Genomic DNA, 20,752 nt, shown 5'->3' with positions numbered 1-20,752 from the left:
CTCATAATAACTTATTGTCTAACATTCTTGGGCCCTGTCCTTATTACCACGATGACACGTGTCATAGCATGAATTCCCGCCTAAAAGACGTTTCGCATTCCGAGAAGTGGATAAGTCTGATGCCTCGATAACCGTATACGTCTTTTCACATCTTGGCACCATTTCCAAAAACACATCCTAGACGTTCGTGCATTTATAGATCAACGGCTGTGATTAGATCCTTCCTCCTATACATAGGGCCACTCACCCATTTTTCAATCATATTAACAAATTGTCATCCAGGAAACACAATGACTGGTGCAAGCAGTTCGAAAACTCCGAGTATGACCGAAGCCTTCAAGGATTCTACTCTAGAGATTCGAAAATCTACTATAGAAGATGAAGTGTTTCACGAAATTCTTGACTATTGGGAAGAGCTTTAGGGGCTGAAGCTTCTTTATGACTCTGGAAAAGCTATCACTCCCAGCCTGGTAGCTAAACTGAGGAGAGTGCGAGAGCACTTGCATGTGGCTGAGTGGGTAGACATCTTCACAGATGGTCGTATCTATCAATTAATGCTTCGGAAAGAAATAAAGATCCTTAAGCGCATTGCCGATTCAGACAGCTTCCTGAAGACTTCCACCGGGCCTTTAGCTGCTTGGTTGAAAATATGGATAATTGTTGTAGAAGAAGAATATGATGATGTAGTACGAGCTAATGTTTATTGTTGAATAAAATATTAATTCTAGCCTGTCTTTGTCGTTACTTTGCCGTAATCCTTTAAATTTATCAGTTGATACATATATATCGCGAGTTGAACAAGATTAATTGATAAATTATAATGCCAAGCCTTAACATCTCCTGGGCTTTCCTTGAAATGCCGGGGCCTCATGCCTCCCGGGTTCTGAATACGGTGCTTTATCGGTTATTCTTCTCGGGTATTCCAAGAGACGCCATTATGACACACGCTTCGCATTCATATCATTCCATATTCCAAGAATCTGGTAATTCCGATACATTGATATCTGTAGCTCCGTCTTTCTTCATAAATAAAGAACGTTTAGACTAGCTCACGTCTTTCCACCTTCTTTAGCATTAAATACCACCTGTCTATAAATAAGAAGATGAAAGTGAAATAAGAACAATAATCCAATATGCCGAGTTCGAGCGAGTCCACCGTTTGTAGCAGCATGCATGTCCAGGCGCCTTCTCCGATACGTCCTCATTTGGAGGAACTGAAGAGGACCATTGAGGAATATGTTCTGGTTAAGGTCATGTCCACCTTTTATAAGATTCAAGACCTTCTGTATGCACACCAGAATGGCTTGTCTTTTACTCGACCGCAAAGAGCAGTGGCGAGGAAATACAAGCGGGAGTTTCACGTAAATTATGTTGCAGAGCTGGCCACTGATCAAGTTCTGCTGCAGGCGATGCTATGGAAGGAATCGCATCAGCTAGACAAGATTGCTACTACAGGGTCTTTCGCCAACCTCCGAATCCCCGAATTGACTAATTGGATATCGGAGTGGCAAGATTCTGTAGGCTCTAGAATGGCAGCTGTAATATGGGATCGATTCCATTAATAATATTTTAACTTGCGTACTTTGTTTCTTCATTTTTCTGCAACTAAATTAATATGAACTAAGCCAGATATAAAATAATGTGTCAGGATCTAATGTGTCCTGATCTCTAATTTAACGTGCCGGGTTTTAAATAAAGTATCGGGGCCTCAAATCTCCTGGGCTGATAATAAGATTCCGGGCTTGTTATCATCCGGTCTTGTAATATAATATGCCGGGGCTTCGTATCTCCCGGGGTGATAATAAGGTGCCGGGGCTTGATACCATCCGGTCTTGTAATATATTATGTCGGGGCTTCGTATCTCCCGGGATGATAATAAGATGCCGGGGCTGGTTACCATCCGGTTTGGAAAAATAATAGGCCGGGCTTCGTATCTCCCGGGATGATAATAAGATGTCGGGGCTTGATACCATCCGGTCTTGTAATATAATATGCCGGGCTTCGTATCTCCCGGGATGATAATAAGATGCCGGGGCTTGATACCATCCGGTTTTGTAATATTTTGTCGTTTAGCTTTTCCGGGCTATGAATGCGATGTGATAATGACGCGTGCCCTCCCATTCTAACGGTTAGGAACGTTTCGTATTCCGAGGAGCCGATAAGCCTGACACACTCATGATTTATTCGTCCTTTCGCATACTGGCACAATTTTCGAGGCGCATCCTGATCGTCCACGTGTGCTTGGATCAACGGCCTAGATTTGTTCCCACCGCCTATATATACTAGGCCTCTCGTTTTCGAAAAAACACTTTCAAATTCAAACTCTCGGCGAAGCCCTTGCAAAATTTTTCCTCGAAGCTCCTCGGCGAAAAATACTCAACTCCGACACTCCTACCGTCTTTCCTCCCAAAAATTTGTAAGTTCTCTCTTTCGAATTATGTCTGAATCTACCTCTTCGACTTCAGGAGCCAATGCGCGAGGTTCGCCTTGTGATGAGTCCATCGCGCTACGCTCTGATTCCTCTCCTTCTCCGCCTCGCCGCTCTATTACTCAGCCTCCTAAAAAACCCTCCGTTCACCAAACTAAACAAATCTCTTCTAGACCCTCCGCTTCTAGCCATGCCCGAGCTCTTGCCAAGAGCAAGGGTAAGGGTAAAGCCCGGGCTTCGAGCCCTCCTTCTAACGAGACCCCGGGAGCTCCCTGGTTCTCATCCATGAGCAGCACCCTGCGCTTGGGGGCAGAAGAGGAGCTTCGGGCTCTGGGTTGTATCCCCTCTATTTTTTCCATCCTGATCTCTGGTCCTTCTGATCGGGCAGATCGCCCTCGGCTATACTACATTTTTCCGGGATCAAGTTAGAAATGGTCTCCGGTTCCCCCTCCCTCCTTTCTATATCGAGGTTGCCAATTTTTTGGTGTGCCTGTTAATCAACTTCATCCCAACTCTTTCAGGATTATGGCCTCGACCTATGCCCTTTTTAAAATAAACAACCTTCTCATCACCCCCCTCATCCTTCATTATTACTTTAATTGTCGGCTCGTGGATAATGCATTTTCCCTGACTGCCCGGCTAAAGGCCAAATTCCTTGATGATATCCCCTCTTCTCAGAAGGGTTGGAAAGAAAAGTATTTCTTTATCCAACTCTTGGGCCCCCTCCCCTGTCTTACCGGTTTTCTCCCTTCTCTACCCCCTCAACCTACACTTCCCAAGGCCTATAAATATGAAGAACCCTATCTAATAAGCCAACAATTAGTAGAGGGTAAAAAATACCCCTCCACTATTCTTATCTCCACTGATAACCTGATAGCATACGGGTTGAGCGTCCGGGCCGAGGACCCCCTGGACCGGGTAATCGACGAAGCTGCAGGCTCGGGTTATCAACCCAGTAATGCATCTCTCTTCCTTTTTCTTATCTTTTGTTTTTTGCTTATCTTTATTTAATTTCTCATAACCATGTATCACTTTATTCAGATAACTCCGAGATGCAGGCGGCCTTTGCCAAGAAGCGGGCAGCTGAGAAGGCGGCTCGAGAGAAGGAAATAGCAGCTCGCCGAGTAGCTGTTGAGGAGAAAAAGAGGCGAGTGGAGGAGGAGGAAGCCCTGAGGGATGAAGCGGCCCGGGCTAATACTTCCCGGGATCAAGAAGAGAGCAGAGTCAGGGCTAGGGATGCGGCCGAACTTTTAGAAGATGCTGAAGACCTCATCCCTCTTAGGCAGAGGAAAAGAAAAGCTCTCGCAGTCCCCGAGCAGATTATTCTGGAGGATTTTCCCGAGGGTGGCCCGGGCACTTCTCGGTCTGCTCAATCAACTCCCCTTCGCCAACAACCCTCCAATGAACCCGGTCAAGAGCTCCCTCAAGCTGATCAGCCTACTCGGGCTAATATATTTTTTGAGAGAGCTACTACTACTGGTGTTATGCGTCTCAAGCAGATACTCAACCCTGCTGAGGAGGCACTTTTGAGGAGCAATCCCGCCAGTGTTTGATTCCTGGAGGGATCAAACCGACTCTTATCTGTAAGTTATATCCTTATTTTTTTTCTCTTCTTTTGCTGTTCTTTTGTTGCTATATGCTGTTTGTTGTTTTTTTTACAGGCTGCTCATATGATCATCTCGGCCTTTGAGGAGGTAGCTGCAGTGGCCACGAAAAAGGGGCAGCAAGCCCGGACTGCTCAAGAAATCAATGATCAACTGCAAGGGGAGCTTGCTCGGGCTCAGAAAATTCATGAGGATAAAACTGCCGGTCTCCAAGCTTCCCTAGATAGGGCTAATCAGCAATTGGCCTCTGCCCAGATTGCCCGAGATGAGAGTGTGGCCCGGGAAGAGAGCCTTGGGAGGCGGATTGCCCTCCTAGAGTCCCGAGTTGGCTATCTTGAGTTTGAAGCCAGCATACAGCAGCATCGGGCCGTTGCTGCAGAGGATAGGCTTAGGCTCCTGCAACTGACTCAAGAGGAATGGCGAACCGTCTTCCTTCACTCTTCGGAATTTCAAGCGGCTGTTGAAGACAAGTCTTATAACTACTTCAAAGTCGGCTTCCAAAAATGTCAAGAGCAGTTTGAGGAAGAAGGCCTTATCCCGGCAGACAAGGAGGGCTTCCCAGACATAGATAAAGCCATCGATTCCCTTCCCAAGGACGATGCTGCTGACCAGGAAGTTGAAAAGGTTCCTGAAGAGCCCGGGGAGCAATCCTCTATAGTAAATTTAGAATAGGATTGCTATTTCTCTCTTTTTTTTTTTTGTAACTTTCAGCCTTCAGGTTTTTACAAATAATAGTATAGCTTTCTTCATATGTAATCTGTGTCTTAACGATGCTTGGATAAATCCTTAACCACCCAATCACTAGAACTTAAAAAATTTTAAGTGTTCCAAAATAACCGAGAATTTTGATAAATAACTCTGAATAAGGAACCAGTTACCCGGGTGCAAATCCATGTGCTTCTGCTATATGCAAGAATCATATATATGTATATATTTTAGGTTAAGACATAGTCTTGAAGGACCAGGAAATATAAACCTTGGATCAGGAAGCTTGTTCTGGAATGCAAAAATGGTCGAGATATGGAACCCCGTGCCAAGGTGTTCATACCCTGGGCTTTTAGAACCAAGGTGCGGAGCCTTGGGCCGGGGAACATGTCCCGGGACTTGTGAATGGTCGAGGTGTGGTTCCCCGAGCCAGGGTGTAGTGCCCTGGGCTTTTAGAACCAAGGTGTGGAGCCTTGGGCCGGAGAACATGTCCCGGGACTTGTGAATGGTCGAGGTGTGGTTCCCCGAGCCAGGGTGTAGTGCCCTGGGCTTTTAGAACCAAGGTGCGGAGCCTTGGGCCGGGGAACATGTCCCGGGACTTGTGAATGGTCGAGGTGTGGTTCCCCGAGCCAGGGTGTAGTGCCCTGGGCTTTTAAATTGGTTCTTCCCGAGTCTAAGATACGACAAATAATATAATACTTCTCTTTGAGAAAAACAGATCTTTCATTATATCTTCAACCAATCAATTACATCTGTTAGGCATAGTACTGCTTTAAATTAAATACATTCCAAGGCCTTTTGAGAGAGCGTCCTTGCGTGTCTTCTAAATAAAAAGATCCCGAGCTAACCCTCCGGGTAATTTTATAAGGTCCTTCCCACCGAGCTTCTAGTTTCCCAACATCCCCGGCAGGATTAACTTTTTTCATGACTAAATCCCCTATTTGAAAATCTCGAACTCGGACCTTTTTATTGTATGACTTCATGACCCGACCTCGATATGCTTCCATTCGAATTATTGCTCGATCTCTTCTCTCTTCTACCAAATCCAATTCCATGGCCCGACTTTGATCATTGCTGTCTGGGTATACCCTGGGAGAAGTTTGCCCAATTTCAACAGGAAGGACTGCTTCAGAACCATATACCAAGTTGAAAGGAGTTTCTTGAGTAGGTGCTCGGGGAGTAATTCTGTACGCCCAGAGAACACTGGGTAATTCTTCCACCCAATCTTTCCTTTACCATGTAGCCTGGTTTTCAATGCTTGTACAATAATTCTGTTAATAACTTCTGTTTGACCATTAGCTTGAGGGTAGGCAACAGAAGTAAAAGACTGAGTGATTTTCATTTCATGACACCAAGATGTAATTCCTTTGCCCTGAAATTCTCTCCCATTATCTGAGATTAGTCTTCTGGGCACTCCAAACCGGCACACAATGTTTTTCCACAAAAATTTCAATACTTCCTATTCAGTGATTTTAGCCAATGGCTCGGCTTCTAGCCATTTGGAAAAATAATCCACAGCCACCAGCAAGAACTTCTTTTGAGCCCGGGCAGTTGGGAAAGGGCCAACAATATCCATGCCCCATTGATCAAAGTGGCAAGATGCCCAGATAGGCTTCATGGGAGTGGCCGGACTGTGCTGGAAGTTTGAGTGATGTTGACATCTCTCACAAGCCTGGACCACTCGAGCACAATTTTGGCTAAGAGTTGGCCACCAGAACCCGGCAAGCATTGTCTACCGGGCCAAAGCCATTCCTCCGAGATGTTCAACACAACATCCCTCATGTATTTCTCGGAGGACGTAATCCACTTCTCTTTCAGATAAGCATTTTAGCAAAGGTCCCTGGAACGATCTTCTGTATAAGATTTTATTTAAGAGAACAAACCTGTGAACTTGTCTCTTGATTTTTTGAGCCCGAGTCCTGTCTTTAGGTAATTCATTTTTTGTAATGAATTTGATCAATGGCATCATCTAGGAGTCCTCGGGTACTGGTAATATTTCTTCCTCGGTGGACAGGAACAAACGAGAAACATACAAAATTTCCCGGGTGTCGACTTCTGATAATGAAGCAGCCATTTTTGCTAGAGCGTCTGCCTCTCCATTCTCCTCCCGTGGCATTTGTTCGATATTCCAATCCACAAAGATAGCTGCCTGGGTTTTTATGAGCTGTAAATATTTGAGCATCCTGTCATCTTTAGCTTCATAAGCACCCTTTATCTGCTGAGTGATTAATTGTGAATCAGAATACAAAATAACACGGGAAGCTCCAATCTCTTGAGCAGCTCGGATTCCAGCAAGGACAGCTTCATACTCAGCTTCATTGTTAGTAACCCGAGAATCAATTCTTAAAGCCAATTTAATCTTCTCTCCTAGAGGAGATATTACTACAACACCTACTGCACACCCTGCAAGGCTAGACGCCCCATCCACAAACACCCTCCATACTTCATCTTCATCGGGTTGTACCATCTCGGACAAAAAGTCTGATAAGGCTTGTGCTTTAATGGACACCCGGGGTTTGTATTCGATATCATACTCTCCTAATTCCACTGCCCATGTGATCATTCGCCCAGATACTTCAGAATGAGTCATGATCCTGCCTAAAGGACTATTAGTCAAGACAATTATTCGATGGGACAGGAAGTAAGGCCTTAGCTTCCGGGCAGTCATGATCAAGGCCAGAGCAATCTTCTCCACTTCACTGTACCGGAGCTCGGGTCCTCTCAGAGCATGGCTGACATAATAAACAGGCTTTTGATCGGAGCCTTCTTCTTTTATTAGAACCGAGCTGACAGCATACTCTGTGGTGGATAGATAAACAAATAATTTTTCCCCGGGCTCTGGTTTCACCAACACAGGGAGCTCTGCAAGATGGATCTTCAAGTCCTGGAAGGCCTGTTCACATTTGTCATCCCATCCGAATTGCCGGGCCTTCCTCAATACTTGAAAGAAAGGATAACTCCTGTGTGCTGATCGGGAAATAAATCGAGAGAGGGAAGCAATCCTCCCGGTCAGCTTTTGTACGTCTTTGACAGATCGAGGAGATGGCATGCACAGCACGGATTTGACTTTCTCCTGATTCACCTCAATTCCCCGATCTGTCACTATGAATCCCAAGAGTTTGCCACTCTTTACGCCAAAAATGCACTTGGCTGGGTTAAGCTTGATCCCGTAATGTACGAGAGTGGCAAAGGTTTCTTCTAGATCATCAATAAAGCTGGCAACCTCCCGGGTCTTGCCCAGGATATCATCCACATAGACTTCCACGTTTCGTCCCAGTTGCTTCTCGAAGAATTTGTTCATCAAACACTGGTAAGTAGCTACTGCATTCTTTAACCCGAAAGGCATTACAATATAACAAAATGTACCTCCCGAGGTGATGAAGCTAGCTTTATCCTGATCACTTTTGGCCAGGGGGATTTGATGATACCCCTGATATAAGTCCATGAAACTCAGTAATTCGAAGCCCGATGTGGAATCCACCAATTGAGCAATACGGGGCAGAGGATAATGATACTTGGGACAAGCCTTATTGAGATCGCGGAAATCTACACACATGCGCCACTTTCCGGTAGATTTGGGTACTAATACCACATTTGAGAGCCATGTAGGGAATTGAATTTCCCGAATGTGGCCGGCGTTCAAAAGCTCTTTTACTTGCTCATCAATAACTTTGTCCTTTTCAGGACCAATGTCTCTTTTTTTGCTTTATCGGGTGAGATCCAGGGAGGATATTCAGTTAGTGCTCCGATATCAGGGGAGAGATCCCCGTCAACTCCTGTTGGGACCAGGCAAACACATGAATATTAGCATTTAAACAGTCAATCAGACTAACCCGGGTGGATGCACTAAGGTCCCGAGCCACCCGAATTTGCTGGCCTGGTCCGACTTCTACCATTTCCTGCTCCTCCTCTGCGACAAAATGCACCTCTCCTTTCTCCACCACTCTTCCTCCTACTTCATCCATTCTAGCTTTCTTCCCTTCCCTCTTGGATTTGCTCTGGTTCGCCCGGACTGCTTCCACATAGCATTTTCGGGAAGAAGGCTGATCTCCCCGGACTTCTCCTACCCGGGCTCACACAGGAAACTTTATCTTTTGGTGGTAGGTAGATGCCACAGCCCTTAGCTCATTCATGGCCGGCCTCCCTAATATGTTGTTATAAGATGATGGGGAGTCCACCACAGTGAAAGAGGTCATCACCGTTTTCTTGATATCCTGGGATCCCAGGGTTAGTGGTAAGACAATCTCCCCTTCCGGGTAGACCACATGGCCAGCAAAGCCAAAGAGGGCAATTTTCACGGCTTCCAAATGGTAACCCTGCAAATCCATCTGCACAAAGGCATCTTTAAAAATTACATTTACAGAGCTGCCCGAGTCAACAAAGACTCTCAGAATGTCATAATTTGGCACCCGGGCTTGGATAATCAGAGCATCATTGTGTGGTAGATTCACCCCCTTTAAATCTTCTGGGCCAAAGCTGATTACTGCCTCGCTCTTTCTCATTCCATCTACCTCCATACACTGACTCCTACTCCTCGAATTCCTCGCCCGGTTGGAGTCTCCATCAGTAGAGCCTCCTGATATCATTTTTATCAACCCCGTAGCAGGAGGTGAATTCTTTTTTGTCTCAAGTTCGGGATCTCTTCTCCTCCCGGGATCTTCTCTCGGTATACTCCTCATACCCCCTCCTCGAGCGCTGGACCCTGGCTGTGGAGATGTCCATGGCAATCTCGGCCTCTTATTGGCTTGACTTTGTTCCGGGGCGGAAGTGGTGAAATAGTTTCCCTTCAATGTTTTGCAATCCTCGGTGTTGTGATAACACACCTTATGGAGAGTACAAAATCCTCTTTTCTCAGGCCGGGAGAATTGATGGTCCGGGGCCAGATCCCTACTACACTCCTGGACCTCTCTGTCCCGGGCAATCTTAAGAGGCACATGGTGGGAGAAGTGTCCTGGATTATCCCTTCGCTGTCCTTTCTCCTCGGGCCTAGCTACCCGGTCTCCTCTTTCTTTTATTACAGCTTCCCTCTTCTGCTTCTGGGCTTCCTCCATGTTGATGTATTTTTCTGCCCGGGATAATAAGTCCTCGAAATCCCCAGACACTTTTTTGGTCAACGATTTGAAAAATTCACCCTCCCTCAAGCCTTGTGTGAATGCCGTAGTTTTTGTTTCAGTAGCGCAAGTAGGTACATCCAAAGCCACTCTATTAAATCTTTTGATATAAGCCCTCAAACTTTCATCCAGGTTTTGCTTAACTTCGAAAAGACTAAAAGCAGTAATCTTGTATTTCTTGCTATTACTGAAGTGGTGTAGGAACACCTTCTGGAAGTCTTTAAATGAATAAATACTCTTAGGAGTCAGTCCTTCGAACCACCTTTGAGCTGAGTCCACCAAGGTAGTAAGGAACACCTTACACTTGATTCGATCTGTATAACAGTGTAACATAGCCATGTTCTCAAACCGGGCTAAGTGCTTATCAGGATCCGCATTGCCAACGTAATCTTTGACTTTGGCAGACTTGAAATTCTCGGGAAGAGGTTCCCGGACAATGATATCAGTAAATGGGCAACCCTTAGCAGTAGCTCGAGAAATGCTACGACTCTCCAACTGCCCTTCCAGAAATTTCATTTTCTGCCTTAATTCAAACAACTCCTCAGCTACGGTAGGTGATTTGGATCCAGCACTAGACTCCTCATCCTCTCCTCTCACTTCCTCCTCCCTCCGCTCTTGCTCTTGCTCCTGCTCCTGCTCCTGCTCCTGCTCCTGCTCATATATTTTCCTCCCTCTCGGTGGTGTAACTTGATGAGAAGCTTCTCTCCTGGCCACAGCTTTCTCCACTGCTTCGGAGATTATTCTAGCCAACTCTTCCGGGGTCATGGTAATAAGGTTGGGTCCTGTGGGAGGAACACCGCCACCCTGCCCCGAAGCACGCGTATTATCCCCATGAGCCCGGGAATTATCTTGGTTAGTTCTTCGAGTATGAGCCATATCAACGCCTTAATCTCAACTTTCCCACAGACGGCGCCAATGATGTGACTTCGTTGAAATGGATGAGCCGGGTAATGAGCTCCAACGGGTCAAATCAATAATTTATAGTTTTTAGGGAATTTGAGTGAAGATAATGGCTTCAATAGCACCTGCAAACAATGAAAGGAACTCGTGAATGGGCGCCGGAGGGGTGTCCGGCGTGGTCACTCCGATGCTTAAGTCAGCAGGTTGAAGATGAACCATAGCAATATTTGGTAGAAAATATGTATAATGCTTAAGAGTTCCCAGATTTCAGAATCTGTAAATGACATTAATACCTGCTATTTATATTAGAAGATGAGGTAGGTACCTCGATTCCAGTGTTACCTACTAAGTATGACAAGTCGGCCGCCCATACCCTATCTTCTGATGACTTCTAAGACACTCCAAGCCCAAGTTGTTCTGACAGATTAGACGTCCAGTATCAATCATACTCGAGTGTGGTTCAATTCTCGAGGTGGCCCCGAGCAATTGGTTACCCGGGTACCTGTATGAGAGCCCGGGCTATGATGACTGCCCGGGAAGAGAAAAAATGCCTGGGTGCTTGCGCGAGAGACCGGGCTGTTCGGAGAATACTTGGGAAATATGTAGTGCTCGGGCTCTTGATGGTGTCCGGGTCATCAGCGACCCGGATCCTTATGGGGGTATCACTATTTAGTATTTATAATCTCAAAAAATAAAACATAATTATTTTCAAAAGATAGTATATTTACAGCGGTGCCCCGGTCCTGAAACAATTGGTATCGATGGTGGCGCGGGAAATGGTCGCCATCCCACCACCGTCTTCCGTCCAGATCATTACAATGTCAACCGTGGCGACGGCTATTAGCGGACCGGCGATCAATACGGTCCATGCATCGGCTTATTTAATTGGAGCCCGACATGCGACATGACGAAATCGTGAGAAGTATATTGCGAAGATCGTGAGGTGGGACATTAAATGCAACTTCTTCTTGCAATAAATTCTTGGTTTTTTAAGGCTCTCATGAGCAAGCCTAGTGACTTGCTGTAGTAAAAATATATAGGGAATTAAATAAATAAATATCTGGACTCTTATTTAAAATACAAAATGTGAGATATATATGATTTTTTTTTTAATTTTTGTACTGATTGGGGTGGCACGTCCTTTTTGGTCGTGGGTAGTGGCAATGATCTGATATTACGGCATGTCTTTCAATACACGTGATTGCGGCGAATTAAGGAAACTCCAATATACACGTAGTATTAGTGATTTTTCACATCGAAACATTTTTATCGGAAATTGGAATACTTTAGATAATTTGTCTGATAAAAAAAAAAAAGAATTTCATCGTAGAGACAGTGGCCTCTCCGATAAAGAAGAGGCAAGCTTTATATTTTGATATATTCTTCTAACCTTTGAAAATCAGTGCTGGTTGAATTTCAGACGAAATTAGGAGGTGGATTAACATAATAAAGTAATGAAATTTATATTAAGAATGATAAAATAGAACGTGGTTTCGAAGGGGTATACACGTGCTTGTCAGAGGAAGGGAAACCCCATGTTTTAAGCTGATTTTAGGGGGCGAAAGCATAGTCGTGCTCCTGCGTGTCGATCGGCGTATGGCCGAATATTTTAAATCCAAAAAATTGTTAAAATATTTATAAAAAAAAATTCCGACAAACGTACATGGTAGTGTGGTTCCACGACTCCGTATGACTTCAAGTCATGCCCTTATACTTGTTCGCCATGCCTCATTAAATAATTGCCACTATTAGGCATGCAACTCAGATATACTAAAATCGCGTTAACGTTTTTTAATCGACACGTGACGCGACTTCCACGATAAATGTATTCTTTGACCTAACCGTGAATTATAAACAATTCAGCTTAGTTTTGCAAAATAACTAAAATTGTATTTATTTAATTCATCAACTGAACTCAAAATTAGCTGTCTGTTAACACATTGAAGTCAAATCTTAATTGTTAGGGTCAATGAGAAAGTACGCTAATAGTACATACTATCTCAATGATGTATCTAAAGGTAAAAATGTCATGACATTTTCTGATGTTATGTTTCCGAATGTTTTGTCCGTGGATAATTTTGTAATGTTTATATGTATTATATTTATGTACTTATATCCGTCTGAGAAGTTTTTTTGAGTGTACACTTTAAATATTAAACTTGTTAATTAACTTTATATAGTATTTATTGCAATTTATTATTTAAATTTTTGAATGTAGGAGGGGGTTTGTTACTAAAACTTCAAATTCTATTGTGTGATATGATTTGTCACCCAATAATAATAGTAATAACTAATAACAATGAAATGAAGCAAATCAGTTATTTTTTTAATTTTTTTTAAAATATTTATTTGGTATTATATGAATTGCGAATTTATACGAGGACAAGAGGAGTATCATGCTAGGGTTCGTTATAAGCGGCAGTAGAGATCAGCGCCGCCGAGAAAAACAAGAAACCCGGCCGGGAAAAAGGACAATTAATCAGATGAAAAAAGCCGATTCCATTGGTGTCATCACGTGCCTACGTCATAAGTGGTCGGCAAATCTCGCGTTAATCTCTGATCAACACCTCCCAAAGTTACTAATCCCACCCTGCTTGCCACGTGGATCCATTCCTTTTTATCTCGTGCCCCATTTACTGAGATTCGGTTCCCATAATTGTTTTTGTTTAATTCCTAAATTACCTCAAAATTCGAGTATATTATTGAAATTCCAATATTCTGATATGGTTAAATTTTAGTTGTAATCTTTATTTAAAAAATACACCTATTCTTTTCCTATTTAAGCTATATATGCATAATAATTTAAGTTGCAATAAACACTAGTTGTTTTGCATGAATTGGAAAGATGGAACATGGCTATTTAAGTTTCGCAAAAATGATTTGTGAGACGATCTTATGAGTCAATTTTGTAAGACAAATCTTCTATCTATTAAAAATTATTATTTTTTATGCCAAAAATTTACTTATTATTGTAAATATAAGTATAATTGACCCATCTGACGAATAAAGATTCGTGAGACCGGTCGCAAAATAAATTTACCTTTAAATTTTTGGGAACAAAATATCCGAAAAGATATAATTACATCTTTTTTTTGGATGAAAAGGTTCCTTCGGATCACATTTTAGCGAAATCTGTTTAACAACTATAGGCTTTGTTTTGCATATAAATAAATTTTCACATTTAAAAAATACATCAAATCCCATCAAATATTCTTTTCTTTTTTGCTTCCAATTCATTTGAGTCGAGTACACGCAAAGCACAATACTTTAACAGAAGTGTCGTCCACGCTGGCAATCCGAAACACCTCCCCATGTCCCAGGATCTAGACACGTATCAATTCATTGGTAGTTAACTTACCAGTAATCAAGTAAACTTTAATTAATCTCCTCAATTTATTGTTTTATGCTTTATTTTTAATAATGCTAAATTCCGACATATATATCATCGTATATCGATATTTACAACAATTATATCAACAGATTTTATGATCTTATTAAATTTTATATTGAATTTATCAAGAGATTTTGATAAATGAAATTTTTGTATTTATTTTTTTGTTGTACAAATCTCGTTGTACATACAGTATGACTCTTTTTTCTTTTAATTAGTTGTTTAAACGATAACATATCATTGTACCAAAAATTATGTTTGAATTGTGATTTTACTAAAACATATTTTGCAAAATAGCCTTCAAATACTCAGGAAAAACAAAGTTCAAGCAAAAGTTAATGAATGTATTTTTTTAAACAGAAAAATTCTTCTGAGACAATCTCCACGTATCAATTTTAGGAGATTGACCTCAAACCCGACTCAATTAATAAAAAATATTATTTTTTATAAGAAATATTGGTCGGACCTATTTCACAAATATAAATTCGTGAGATGATTTACAAGAGTCATATTCTCTCTTTTAAACTGCAAGAGTCATATTCTCTCTTTTAAACTGATCACATTCGAATTCCATGTCGAATGTATGTATATTTTTAGAATTTATTTTTTTCGTTTTCCACATGGTTATAATATCACTATCCAAAAAAATTCCAACAGGATATTTGATACTGTAAAATAAAATATCCATAATTTTATAAAAATTAAATAAAGTAGTTGCGAAGAGCGGCGAACCGCGAATACATGCCAATTGTGTGCAGATTTTGAAAGTAGGCATGGCTATTATTTTTTAGATTTCTAATATTTTTTTTTTTAAAAAAAAAGAAATGAGAGAGAAATTTGAAGTTCTCAATTCTTACCCAGTTGAATTTTTTTGAAAAAGGAATTGCCAAATTTGGTCAGCACGGGCAGCCAGCATTAGTCACGCATGTGATTGGCCAATACTTCTCTCCGTGGACCCAACTTTTAAGAAAACTTAAAAAAATCCCATTATTATGGTAATTTTTACCATAACGGATTAATATAATCATATTTAAATTTTTAAAAATAATTATTACCTTATATAAATACTCTCCTTCCTCTCGAGCGAAAAACAAAGCAATCCAGCCTTCTGTGGATGTTTTAGAGAGAGAAATTACTGAACGTGAATGCTTCGTCTGCCAGGGTTTTCCCCAGAGAGAGAGAGAGAATAAGGTCCGCAATATCCACAGAGGTCGAATTCACGGTCTTATGAGTTTCGGGAACCACTGATTTTTTTTTTTTTTTGAATTTTTCAAGGAGTAGAAGAATTATGGAGTGGCCAACGTATTTGGATGAATATGAGAAGCTTATTACTAGAATGTCTACCCCAAGGTTTGATTTCTTCGTCATCTTTCAACTGTGTGTATCAGAGAGTCTCCGATGTTGAAAGATTTGTTTCTATATTTCTTTTTTTTTTTTTGGGAGGGGGAGGGGGTTTTCTGTGTATCGTTCGGGATTTTAAATTTTATTATCCGATTTTGGGGTGTCATTTTGTGCTTATGACGAGTTTTCTGGTTTGTGGAAAATGTTCTGGGTTTAAACTTTCCCCCAGATTTTATTGTAAAAGTTATTTTCTGGGTTTTTCTAGATAAAGCTCCTCTGATATTTTTGGTGGAAATAATTTTTCTTCTGCGATTTCTCAAAATACACTCCCCGGTTAGGATTCAGTTTTTTCGTTTTTAAATTACAGTGATTTTCCGGGCTTTGTAAGATCTGTTTTGACTCGAAAATTTTATAGTTCCATGTTTATCTCCTTCGACAGAGATTTAACTGAACCTGGTATGTTAGGATTTGATGATTATTCCCTATTTTCCTAATCTCTGGAGAGTTAACTCCTCACTCATTGTTTAATTGAAGAAAACTCTACAGAATCATTCAAAATTTTCTGTAATAATTGAATTTTTCGCTGATTTCTTTTCTTTCAAGTTACTCTGACTCCGTCAGTTTTCGGTCTTCAATCTTCCAATCCCTTGAATAAAATTCCAACAATGCCCTCATCTGACTGTTTCCCCGTCGCCATCTTGCAGGGTCATGATCGACAATGCTGGTTGCGCAACCGCTACGCGAGTCATGGTAAGCCGCTGATTAGTAAAAATTAATACAATTCGTATGTTAATATAGGAATATTATGGTTAATTAGTTTCTATTTTCTTGCAGATTGATAGTGGGAGAAAGCATAGGATCCTGTTGGATGCCGTTCAAATTCTTATAGATTTGAATCTGTCGATTGAAAAGGCTTATATTTCTTCAGATGGTCTGTGGTTTATGGACGGTGCGTACCCGACACGCGCCGCTGTTTTTTCCCCTTTAGCTTTAACTGCCATTTAATCCACATAATAAATGGGCTTTATTGGTTTTCAATGAGGCTGTTCTCACTGTACGGTTTCATATTTCTTGTGAAAGCTGCAGTTTTTCATGTGACTGATTTGAGCGGAAACAAATTAACCGACGAAAGCGTGTTGAGTTACATTGAACAGGTAATTATTTTTTCTTTTGTAATGATTTATCAAAGTTTAATCAAGAAGATATTGATAAATTTAATTTAACCTGTTGTTAATTGATGATTTTGGCCTTGCTATTGCAGTCTCTTGAGACAGTTCACTGCAAAAGATCTAGAAGTTTCAACGGCTTAACAGCATTAGAATTAACTGGTACAGATCGAGTTGGTCTTTTATCTGAGGTTTTTGCTGTTCTATCCGATTTGAACTGCAATGTTGTCGAAGCTAAGGTCTGGACTCACAATGGTCGAATTGCTTCCTTGATTTACATAAAGGATGACCATTCGGGCTCACCGATTGAGGACTTGCAGAAAATAGAAACAATCGAGGCCATGTTGAGGAATGTGCTTAAAGGTGATAATGATATCAGAAGTGCCAGTACCGTCGTCTCGATGGCTGTCACACATACTGAGAGAAGGCTTCATCAAATGATGTTTGCCGATCGTGATTATGAGAGGAAACCAATCATCAAGACTAGTGGTGATTCCCCTATTGTCTCAGTTCAGAATTATTTGGAGAGAGATTATTCGGTCGTAAATATTCAGTCCAAGGATCGAACCAAGCTTTTGTTTGATGTCATCTGCACGCTAACAGACATGGAGTATGTCGTATTTCATGCCACTGTTGACACAACCGGAGATAGAGCATCCTTGGTATACATATATTCTTCAACTTTCGTTGAATTTTTTCTTGTGGTGTGTACGACTATTGTATGATTAGAGGTGAAATGGAATAAAATGGTTTTTTTATTGTAGGAATTCTTCATGAGACACATGGATGGAACGCCGATTAGCTCAGAAGCTGAAAAACAACGTGTTGTTCTTTGCTTACGAGCTGCAATTGAAAGGAGGGCGTCTCAGGTCTGAAAGTGGTTCTTTAGTCGTTCATTTGATTTGGTCTCTTCTCTTGTTCGGTTATAATAATTTAACGTTCTTGTTTCTTTTATCACAGGGTGTGAGGCTTGAGTTGTGTACATCTGATAGAAAAGGACTACTAGCTGATGTGACTCGAACATTTCGTGAAAATGGCCTAAATGTCACAAGGGCTGAGATATCCACGGCCGTTGAAACGGCCCATAATGTTTTTTACGTGACGGATGCCCTAGGGAACGTTCCAGATTCCAAGATCATTGAATCGGTTCGCCAGAGGATTGGCTTGAGTAATCTGAAAGTAAAGGAACTGCCCTTTATATGCCACCAAAAAGGCGAAAAGGAAGAGGCCACGGTGGGTACGGGAGGTGCCATGTTGTTCTCAATTGGAAGCCTTGTGAGGAGGAATCTATACAATTTGGGATTGATCAGATCTTAATCTTGATTGGTAAAAAGCAACTTGTGAGGCGAGATATTCTTTGCTTAGAGGGGTAGTATGATGAATGAGCTGGGGCATTTTGTACATAGTAAATGGCATTTACTTACAAAGCGGATTTATTTGGTGATGGTAGTTAAAAGTGGTTGGCTGGACAGGTTTCGGAAATATATGCACAGAGAATGGTAGAGGCAACGGGGGCCCATTCTTTTCTTTTTAAATGTTGGTTTGTTAGAAGGGATAGATTTGAAATTGGTTGGGGGAGTCGGGAATTCATAGAGTGAGAAGTCTTGGGTGGGTGGTCATTACTTGTCTCCCTTAGCTGGCAGAAAGAGAGAGCATGTGTAAATATTTCTACTTTTATTTTCAAGGAAAGGATTTCTCACTTACTTTACAACTTTTTTTGTGTTTGATTTATTACACAACTCTTTCTTTGGGAGGTCACCAGGTGTGGATGAGTTGAATTAAGTCGAACCATTTCTACTCTAAGCAATTTGAATAAAATAGTATGTATGTTACATTGTGTATTCAAACCGGACGGACATCCATTTAAATAATCTAATGCAAGACTTTTCTATGGATCCGTGGTCCGTTGCCCCCAAGGAATTGAATTTCGGACAGCCCTCGAATAATTTATGCTTTAATTTACGTGTGTCCTCGAACAACTGGCGACCAGCTTAGTGTAACGTGCACTCTGGTTGACATTTCCCTTTGTCTGGAATATATTTGACTTCTGACTTTAAGATGTTCATTTCATCCAATCGCGTTAAGATTACGTTCCCACGCCTAATTCTTATTAATTAAATATAGTAATGTCATTTCATAATTATTGAGGATATCACCAAATGTTCTAATATCCATTTATTCCAAGTTCAACAGCTCTAGAAACCTTGGATTCATAAAATATTCAATCAAATAACACCTCTTTTCTTTTTCTTCATACCGTGCATTGAAAGAATACTTGATAATTAATATGATTCAATATCAAAGAATACAAATCTTATGTGAGAAAATTACAATTTTAGTTTTGTAAATTGACACGATTTATGTTTTAGACCTTTAACTTGTCAAAGTTTGGTTTTTCATCCAGTAACTTGAGTTTTTTTTGTTTTGATATTTTTTTGTTCAAAACATATAAATGCACGAGATATCGTTTATTTAACACTTATACACTCTTACGTAACTCACATAACAAAAATAAAGCTTATATATCACACATTATTTGTGTGTATATATATATATATATATATATATATATACACACAAAAATACTGGAAAAGACAAATTTTTTCCTCTCGTTTTGAAGTTTTGGGGTCGTTTTGCTTTATTTATTTATTTCTTGATGAGATGAATTTTAATTTGAGTAATATGAGCTTAATTCTCATCACATGTGCTATGTAGGAGAAATTCAGTGCCAAATATTCGATGAGTTTAATTGTTCGGGAAAAAAAATGACCCAAAAAAAAACAAATTATTGTATGAAAACTAAACATTGACTAGTTACACGACTAAAACACAAAAAACAAGTTAATTTACAAGACTAAAATTGCAATTTTCCCAATAGAAATTAACTCTGTTGGAATCAGTCCATCGCACGCAAGCCGGTCTGTTTCGTTAATATTGAAGATGTTGTCTCATTGATTGTTCCACCCCTTTGTGTAGATTCTGGAAACTGGTTCTGTTCGTCTTTTGTATATATATGTGTGAACAACTATAGTCGTCTTGCCCAAAAAACATTTAATATTAAATTTGGCGATTTTTTTTTAAAAAATTGGTTTGGCTTTTATTAAATTGCTTTGGTTTTATCAACATTCTGATACTCTAATTTCGTCTATTAAATCCTCTAATTTGGTCTTGTGTTTTCGTAGGTGCTCAACTTATTAATTTGATTATTTAAAACATAATCAATATTTTTTTTCCAGACTTTATTGTTAAGTTTATTTTGTCGAGTGTCATGCAAAGCATTGTGCATGCATGACCGACAGGCGCGGGGTCGGGGTGCGCAACAATGTGGCGGCAATTACGTCGGTCTGTATGCTTTTCAGCGGACTCCGCTCTATAAAAAAAATATAGGTTTAAAAATACTTCTAATTAAAGTTAAATTAAGTAAGTTTCATCTTGATATAACATTTTCAAGTTTTTTGGGATAGTAAATGAGGGTGGTGCATGCAATTACCTAAATAAACCATATGTACTCAAAATTCTTCGAAAGAAAATAATACTTTCTTTCTCAAGGTATTATTTCGAGGGTAGCATCGAATTAAAACTGAATTAAGAAATATTTCTAAAAATTATGTCTACAAATTTAAACTTTAAGATATGTAGATACTACTACTACTACGCTGCAAGGCTAATGAACATAAATCTTAACATATGAAAAACATTTTTTTAAAAAAATTAGATGAGTAAGACCATCTCCAACTCATTGCACTACATTCTGTACAACATTTTGCAGTACATTAGTGTTACGTAAAATTCATCTCCAACTCACTACATTACATTTTGTACTACGATAGAATATTCTCATAACATTATTTTTTATTTCGACGTTAATATTTCTATTTTCATGATTTTTATTTTTATGTTTTGTAGTTTTTTAATTTATAATTAAAGATAAATAAATAAATTTTATTATTTAATTGAAATATAAAATAGTTCAATTAAATTAAATTATTTAGGAATTTTTTTTTTAAAAAAATAAAATTGTGAGCAATATCAAGAGTTGTTCCAATCCAGCGTTGAATTGGTTGTTGAATTGCAGCGACTGGAGATGATCTAATAACCACACTTGA

General features: G+C 40.3%; 2 protein-coding genes across 2 annotated transcripts in view; both read left to right on the top strand.

Moving 5' to 3' along the window:
• Positions 1-20,752, top strand: part of LOC140980488 (germin-like protein subfamily 1 member 14) — a 69,196-nt gene that overhangs the window by 22,283 nt on the left and 26,161 nt on the right. The gene's annotated exons all lie outside the window — the stretch shown is intronic.
• LOC140980486 (ACT domain-containing protein ACR8-like) lies at positions 15,233-18,349 on the top strand. Its single transcript, XM_073446328.1, has 8 exons — positions 15,233-15,330; positions 15,415-15,489; positions 16,185-16,230; positions 16,315-16,429; positions 16,567-16,634; positions 16,742-17,308; positions 17,411-17,515; positions 17,607-18,349. Exons 2-8 carry the CDS (start codon positions 15,428-15,430, stop codon positions 17,961-17,963), a joined length of 1,320 nt encoding a protein of 439 aa, XP_073302429.1. The 5' UTR covers positions 15,233-15,330; positions 15,415-15,427; the 3' UTR covers positions 17,964-18,349.

This window comes from Primulina huaijiensis, chromosome 7 (genome assembly GCF_012295235.1).
Source record: "Primulina huaijiensis isolate GDHJ02 chromosome 7, ASM1229523v2, whole genome shotgun sequence".
Classification (NCBI taxonomy): domain Eukaryota; kingdom Viridiplantae; phylum Streptophyta; class Magnoliopsida; order Lamiales; family Gesneriaceae; genus Primulina; species Primulina huaijiensis.
The sequence above is the reverse complement of the archived record's forward strand: the minus strand, read 5'-3'. Positions and strand labels throughout refer to the sequence as shown.

What these genes read in the sequence shown, in the direction of transcription:
- LOC140980486 (XM_073446328.1), top strand. Translation starts at nt 15,428, where the DNA reads ATGGAGTGGCCAACGTATTTGGATGAATATGAGAAGCTTATTACTAGA. An exon ending in TGTTGAGTTACATTGAACAG is followed by an intron (nt 16,635 to 16,741) that starts GTAATTATTTTT and finishes TTGCTATTGCAG; the next exon opens with TCTCTTGAGACAGTTCACTG. An exon ending in CCGGAGATAGAGCATCCTTG is followed by an intron (nt 17,309 to 17,410) that starts GTATACATATAT and finishes TTTTTATTGTAG; the next exon opens with GAATTCTTCATGAGACACAT.